We start from the raw sequence: 8,501 nt of genomic DNA, 5'->3' as shown, positions 1-8,501 counted from the left end.
AATACTTACCCAAGAGAAGATGTGCAGAGTTGATGAAGACTTGGAGAATTTCACAGCTCAGAATTTCCCTGAGATAGGCGCATGGGTATGGGATGTGATGAGTGAGTCTCTACTTTTAGCTTTTCAGGCTAACCATATTTTTAGGAATTCAAATTCCTTGAAAAATATCTTTTATAGTTAAAAATTCAAATTCTTTGAAAAATATCTTATATTTTTAGGAATTAAAATTTCTTGAAAATATTTTGTATTTTTAGGAATTAATATCCTTGAAGAATATATTATATTTTTAGGACTTCAAAACTTCTTGAAAAATATATTATATTTTTAGGACTTCAAAATTCATTGAAAAATATACTAGATTTTTAGGAAATTAATTTTCCTTGAAAAATATAATTATTTTTAGGAATTACAATTATTCTTGAAAAATACATGCTGAGCAAATTATCGATAGTTGATAAAAATACTATGTGATGTCCTGAGGGACTTTGCTGTTAGAGTACTGCTACAATGTGTTTCTCGAGCCAGATCAAGTTTACCGTAATGTTGAAAACAGTACGATAAACTTGGGGGGAAAATGTTATCTGTCAAAATTCAAGAGATGACGTGGCGAATGAGAAAGCGGCACGTGGCATCACAAGTCATGGAAAAACAACAAAGTATTGAAAAAAGACAAATGAACAAAAATGAATAGGTCTAGGACCTATAAGGAAGTCAACCAGACCTAAACCTCCTAGGGGTGGTTGGCCTGGCCCTAGCCCCCTAGGGGTGGTTGGCCTGGCATGCTCAATAACTGCATGGGGTGGTCGGCCCACCCTATTCTTCATAGGGTGGTCGACCTAAACTCTCAAATACACTTTGCTGGATAAAGTTCACACTCGTTGAAGTTGAAATCAACATGCCTAAAACCCAGAAGATCAACAGGCCTAGCACCCAAAGGGTCATCGGGCCTAGCCCTAAGTCTCATAGTCCAATCGAGACTTAGCGTTTTCTCGAAGGTTTCAATCGTGCATCTTCACCACAATCCAGAGAAACGACGAGAAGGCGCACGATCTCACAATCATGGGGAGGTGGACACATATCTCCACTACCCAATAATCATGTATCAAACCACGATCCCTAGTCTTGCTGACCATGTAACAACTCCTGGGTACTATAAATAAAGGATCCATGGCTTCATAAAACGAGGACAATTTTGGGAGGGGATATTTTTTGGAGAGGAAACTCTGGGCAAATTTGTGATGAGTGAACTCTTCAATTCATCCTTTTAATTGTCAATCGAGTGATTCAATACTAAAGACTAAACTGTTCATCAGGACAAGGCTGAACCACTATAAATTTTTGTGTGTTTGTTTAGATATTTGTACTCTGTCGTATATTTATATTTGTTTGTTCAAAATGTATCGTATACCATACATACATTTGTTGGCCAATTTCACAGGTCAACAAAACTTGATAAAAATTTAATATACTAAAATTTGTATTCTTATTTTACATTTAAAAGATATTATATTGTATTCTAAACAACTTAAATTTATTTAAAAATATTCCAAGTAACTTTTTAAAAATAGATTTTTTAGGATATTGTTTGGTAACTTTTAAATAGAATATAAAAAAAATTATTGTATAGTATACTAAAAATAAATTTTAATAATAAGCTATATAGTAATTTGTTATATTTTATTGTAACTTATTAGTTTCTAAAAAATGATTAATTGGCAACGTAAAAGTATCTTAAGTTATAAGACACCATAATATAACTTCAAAATGACTAATCAGTGTCTTAAGATAAAAAAAAATTCAAAAAATAAGTATTTGAGGTAACTTATTAAAATTTTAAGTAACTAAAAAAGTAACTAATTGGTAACTTATTAATATTTTAAGTAACTAAAATATTACTTTTTTAAACCCAGAAAAATAGGAAAATTGGGATTTCGGGAAAGTTTCAAATTTAGGTATATTACTTGAAGAACCCGATATTTTTTGATGACGTGACAAGATTTTTTGTAAATAAAATTTTGTAGATAATTATTGTAATTAAATTATAAAAATCAGTAAGGAATGTAAATTTCTGATTAGTATATCCTCTAAGACAAATATATTAATAGATTTGTGCCAATTATGAATTTGATACACTATTTTATTAAAGAAAAAAAGTAATCTTTATTAAAATAAAGTGTAAAATGGGAGACTTAATTTATTTACAGAAAAGAAGGCGTCCCAATTTTTAGAAATAATTTATATATAAAAAAAGGAGTTGTCATAGTAATAACCACTGGCATTGGAAAAACTGAAAAAGTTTTGATGAGCAGTAGAGTACAGCATGGCATGAGAGTGCATTGATGTTTCAATTTTTTTTTAATAAAAAGAAATCAAAGTTGAAATTGTACAAAGGTTGGCGTGTCTGCTGTCTCGAATCAACTTTTGCATTTGGGATTTTACCATTTTCTATTTTCTTGTCTTCTCTTTGCGCTACATTTATCATTTCCTCCAACAACATAAATTTGAAATAAAATTAAAATGATCTTTTGTACTACTTCTTTGTTGTTTTCTTTCTTAACTTATGGTTATGGGTTTTATTTTCATTTAAAAAAAATTAATATGATGAATCAAACTCAGAGAAGTGAACTTGCTTGTTGTCTTAAATATTTGTCAATTTCTAATTTACATTTCAAATTCTTCAAATGGTTGTCTTACACGGTTTGACATTATATTTTTCTATTTATATAGGTTGTTCAGCCATATTTCGTTTTTACAATAATGAAATGGATTTATTTAAGATGATTTTAATGTCAATTTTTACTGTCTCCCAGCACACATAAATAATATAAAACTGGCGGACATTTAGAATGTTAATGTGAAGGAATCAAAATTATACATTTTGATATTCACAAACATGACAAAATGTGTTTTTTTTAGGGGAGACAAAATGTGGGAAATGAAGTTGTGATTCTACTAATAAAACGATGGGATTTTTTTTTTAATTTAAAAATTTTGTGAAGATTTATTTTATGGAAAAATTGAGAATAGAATACTTTAGTTTATCACATTTGACCATATAATCCAACCATATAGGATCTATGTGTTAAGCATGATGTTATAAAATTGTACAAAGAAACAAAGAAAAGAAAAGTAGGAATGCCATTTTCTTCTTCATAATATGCACATAACAATACGGTGAATTGATTTCTACAACATTCTTTTTAAAACAGAAGGTTAGTTTTAACTATTAAAAAAACAGTAAAATGGTTGAATATTTTAATTCATTGTAATATTTGATTTACTCTCATTAAAAACTAAATTTTATCAATGATTTAAAAATCTTAATATTTAATTTTGTTCTTAGACAAAAAAAAATGTATTGAGTTTTAGCATTTACAAATAAATAAATGAATAAAATGGAGACATTAAACTTAATAAATTAATCAGAGTTTAAAAATGGAGCCCAGCCCAGCCCAGAGTGCAGCCCACATACAGGTTCGCTGACAAATGAAGAATATAGAAATGGATTTGTTTGAAGACATAATGGCGAGTCCAGACTGTACTCTCAATCTGACGGACCACATTGCATCATCATCACCATCATAGATCTTTATATACTATTATTACACAGCTTCCCTTTCCTCTCCTTGTCCTTCCTCTCTCTCTCAAAGCTCAACCCATTCAACCCAGACGCTGCACTTCCATCTTGCTATTTGCATTCGAACAGGTTCGTATTCTCTTCCACTTCGCTCCGATGTCTCTTTAGTATCTTTCGATCTCTTTCTTTCACCCGATCTGTGCTTCTTTTTTTTTTTTTCATTTCAAATTTATTTATGTTTCAGAATTTGCATTTCATTGTTGGATTTATGATTATTAGTTTATTTGTCTGTCCAAATTTTTGAGTTAATGTTCGATGAATTTGGTTTATGTTGAAAAGAAAAATACTTTCGTTTCTTTTTCTGTTTTTTTTTAAAATATTTTTTTAAGAGTATATATGCTAATATAAATATGGTAAATAACCTAAGGAAGACCAAGAACGAGAAAAGATCAAGAATTGAGTTCATTCCCACAAATTGATTGTATCTGATTCTTTTGAGTATACTTTCTTTCTTTATTTTATTATTATTATTATTGTTGTATTTTTTTTTTTTGAGAGCGCAGGACTGGTGTTCAAATACATGGCTGCATTTGAATTAAGTTGCAGCTTTAGTGTTTTTATATTTAGCCATATGATGATCTAGCTTATAGACTACCAGTTTTAAAGTGGGAAAAAAATTAAGGATTATTATTATTATTATTATTTTATGAAAGCAGTTCTTATAGCAGAGTTTGGTGAACTTATAGGTAAGTGAAGATGGCAGATACAGAGGATATTCAGCCACTTGTTTGCGATAATGGAACTGGAATGGTCAAGGTATTGATGTTATTTATCAGTGTTTAAAAGTTTCTCTTTGTATCATTAATCTTCTATGCAAAACGTAGCTTAATGTTACACGCGGATGTGTAGAATTTGCCTCTTGACCATGAATTATTGTGATCTTACCTGTTAGGCTGGGTTTGCTGGAGATGATGCTCCACGAGCTGTGTTTCCCAGCATCGTGGGTCGTCCTCGTCACACTGGTGTGATGGTTGGAATGGGCCAGAAAGACGCTTATGTGGGTGATGAGGCCCAATCCAAGCGTGGTATCTTAACTCTAAAATACCCAATTGAGCATGGTATTGTGAGCAACTGGGATGACATGGAAAAGATCTGGCATCACACTTTTTACAACGAGCTTCGTGTTGCCCCTGAGGAACACCCAGTTCTTCTAACCGAAGCTCCACTTAATCCTAAGGCCAATCGAGAGAAAATGACTCAGATCATGTTTGAGACCTTTAACACTCCTGCTATGTATGTGGCCATTCAAGCCGTTCTTTCTCTGTATGCCAGTGGTCGTACTACCGGTAAGTGCCAAGTAATTTCATCTTTTCATTGTCATAGCATGATTACTTGTTATAGTATCTTATAGACCCTGAAATGTGACTTTAAATATGGCAAGAGCTGAGGCTTTACTTTACCAATCACAAGAGGATTGATTATAGGAATGAGATCTAAGCCTGTTTTACTTACCACTTGCATCGTGATATTATAGTTTCTTACCTTTGTGAAATAATGTAACGTGGCCTTGGTTTTCGAAATAATATTTTCTTGAAAATTAAACCTTGGCCCTCATTAATAATATAATTATGTAGCTTTTATATTTACCTGTCTCAAAATGATTTAGCTAGTAGTTTTGCCTTGGTTGTGTAGGTATTGTGTTGGACTCTGGTGATGGTGTCAGCCATACTGTCCCTATATACGAGGGATATGCCCTCCCTCATGCCATTCTCCGCCTTGACCTTGCTGGTCGTGATCTTACTGATCACTTAATGAAGATTCTTACTGAGCGTGGGTACTCCTTCACCACCACTGCCGAACGGGAAATTGTGAGGGACATGAAGGAGAAGCTTGCTTACATTGCTCTTGACTTTGAGCAGGAGATGGAGACGGACAAGACTAGTTCTGCTGTTGAGAAGAGTTATGAATTGCCAGATGGGCAAGTCATCACCATTGGCGCTGAGCGATTCCGATGCCCCGAAGTTCTTTTCCAACCCTCATTGATAGGAATGGAAGCAGCAGGCATTCACGAAACTACTTACAACTCAATCATGAAGTGTGATGTCGATATCAGAAAGGATCTTTACGGTAACATTGTCCTGTCTGGTGGTTCGACCATGTTCCCAGGCATTGCTGATAGAATGAGCAAGGAAATCTCTGCTCTTGCACCAAGCTCGATGAAGATCAAGGTTGTCGCACCACCCGAGAGGAAATACAGTGTCTGGATTGGAGGCTCCATTTTGGCCTCTCTCAGCACCTTCCAGCAGGTTCATATTTTTTTCATCTAAATTTCGACCAATGTTGATTTGATCATTGAATAATTTCTGATATATTATTTTCATCTATTTCTTATGCAGATGTGGATTGCAAAAGCAGAGTACGATGAGTCTGGGCCATCAATTGTTCATAGGAAATGCTTCTAAGCATGTGGGAATTAGAACTATTGAAGAGAGAGAAGAGAGTACTGTTTGTTTTTATTTTCTTGGAGAAAAGTGTTGTTTGCAGAAGGCTCATTCTAGCTCTTTACTTTTTTTTTATTCTCATGTTGAAGTGACTTCAGAAGGCCAGGAGTTAATTTATCCAATTTCTTTCTTAAATCGTTTTTTTCTTTTAAATTTTTTTATTTTTGTTATTTCAGCTTTTTTTTTTTTTGGGTTGTTGGCACCCACCTAATTATGAAGCTACGCCTATGGGAGCTAATAAAGCGAAGGCAAACCACCAAAGACTTGCTGTATTTGAAGGAAAAAGAAATCAATTGGCCATAAACTAGGAAAAGCATTCGTCGTGGGTACAGGTGGATAATTAGTTCAGGCGAGGATGCGAGTCATTGAGGATCGTGGCTCTCAAGGCCTTCGGACTTCTAATTTTTCGAGAAACTCCACTCCTTGAAGATTTGGGTGTCATTGATCCGAGTCTGATCATTTATAGACTGTTTTCTCGGATAGAATAAACTCCACTCCACTCCACTATTATATAATTTAATTGATAATAAAATAGATTTGGCATTTTTCTAAGGATGATGAATATAATGTCCGAAGTCGATACCAAGTTGTCTTGTGAAAAAGAGATTACTCGGTTCGCACTTTTTGTGGAAAGTTTTTCATCTTTGGCCATCTACTAATCGTGCTTTGTTTTGCAAAGGTACTCCTAATGATCCTATAATTGTTTTACATGGTTTATGAGAAAAGTGGCTTCTTTGACAAAATGAAGAGACTGATAATACAGACGTGATCATGTTCTTATCCAATCTTGCCCAGGTCTTATCCAAAGAATACTTTGAACTATTTGTGGTTTATATCTTGGCAAGTTTGGCAAGTAAGAAATTCCTCTCTTCATGGTAATTCCATTCCCGATGATGCTGAGTAGCTGGAGTGGTGTGCAAAATTTATGCATGAGTATCAATCTGCTAATCACAAAAGGAGTGCCTTTATTACTCCATCCAAATGAAGACCATATTCTTATCAATGTTGATGTAGGTGTTGTTGAGAATGGTTAAATATAATGGCTAAGATGTTTATATGGTAAGGTGCAAAACACTTAACGAGTTTTTACTTAAAGAGAAGTGAAAACATGAGATTGTGTAGAAAACATCTAAAAGTGACTTTTGTGATACAATGAGGTATTCAAACATTCTAAAAAAGTTTGGTAGCATTTGGAGCAATTTTAAGACCATTGGAGGGGTCCAAAATCAGAGAGGGTAGCGATGTGTTGCCTCCTAAGTGGCGTAGCATCGCCAAAATGCAAAGGGTTTCAAAAGCCCTAGCAGGCAATGCATCGCCTGCTTGTAGGCGACGTATCGCCTATCAGGCGATACATCGCCTGCATGCAGGTGATACATCGCATGAGTGGTCTTTTAGGGCCGTATAGTTTACGTAAAATGCTCCAAATGATGTGTTTTAAATGTTCTAATCCTATTGGTTATACTAATGATAATACTTACACTATATATATGAGTTATTCGACTTTCCAACTCTCTTTCTAACCTTGTTCTCTCTCTAGCTTTCTAGGACCAATTTTTTTTCGAAGAAACTCTTCAAGCTTTGCTTGACTTGCATGAGTTTTAAGGCTTGTTTAATCCTAAATCTCATTCTACTTAATTAAAGCTTCAAACAATTGGGAAGAATTGGAATAGAGATTTTGGACAACAATAATCATTATTGTGTATAAGCATTAGAAGCTTCCCAAGTTTGAAGATTCAAGTTGCGCAATACAAAGGTTGTAACTCTCTAACCCTAATCTTGTATTTTGTAATTCTATTATGTTTTTTTTTTCATTGTTAGTATTGATGATTAAATGTATCTAATTTCATCTTATCATCATTTAATCATTTAGTTCTTTATATTCAAGATTAACATTCATATCATGAACATATTTATTTGATTATCGAGAATTGCATTCATACTTTAAATTTGAATCTTGATCAACATCTAGGGTTTGGAATATTGCATTATTATCATTATTCATTGTTGGTTTGCAAAGAGTAAAGCCATATATTCTCAACAATCAAAATCTCTAATTCTAATTACTTTAACTTTTGTATTTTGTATTATCAACAATGAGGGAAATTGATTCATATTCTACAACCTTCAAATTCTTGTTTCAAGATTTGGTTTGTGTTGGACACATAATCATGAAAGATCAAGAAAGTTCTATTTGGAAATGCTCTACATGAATGTAGATATGAATTCAAAGTCTTCATCAACAAAGGATGAGACAACTCAATGAGATTACATGCTTAAGGAGATTAGTATCATCAAGTTCCTTATTTTTAAATGTGTAGATTTCAAGAATTTGAATGAAACGTGTTTGCTTCCATATATTTGTGTATTTGAGATTATTGTTTATATCAAAAGTACAATGGTGAATGTTAATAAACAATTCAATG

The 8,501-nt window shown here is 33.2% G+C and overlaps 1 protein-coding gene across 1 annotated transcript; it reads left to right on the top strand.

The window, feature by feature from the left end:
* Positions 1-3,555: 3,555 nt before the first annotated feature.
* On the top strand, positions 3,556-6,213 carry LOC133798421 (actin-like). The gene is made up of 5 exons (XM_062236694.1): positions 3,556-3,706; positions 4,324-4,393; positions 4,530-4,923; positions 5,270-5,883; positions 5,974-6,213. The coding sequence occupies exons 2-5, from the start codon at positions 4,334-4,336 to the stop codon at positions 6,037-6,039; spliced, it is 1,134 nt and encodes a 377-aa protein (XP_062092678.1). The 5' UTR covers positions 3,556-3,706; positions 4,324-4,333; the 3' UTR covers positions 6,040-6,213.
* Positions 6,214-8,501: the final 2,288 nt, after the last annotated feature.

This window comes from Humulus lupulus, chromosome 8, assembly GCF_963169125.1.
Source record: "Humulus lupulus chromosome 8, drHumLupu1.1, whole genome shotgun sequence".
Classification (NCBI taxonomy): domain Eukaryota; kingdom Viridiplantae; phylum Streptophyta; class Magnoliopsida; order Rosales; family Cannabaceae; genus Humulus; species Humulus lupulus.
Note: the sequence above shows the minus strand (reverse complement) of the source record. Positions and strands in the feature narration are given on the sequence as shown.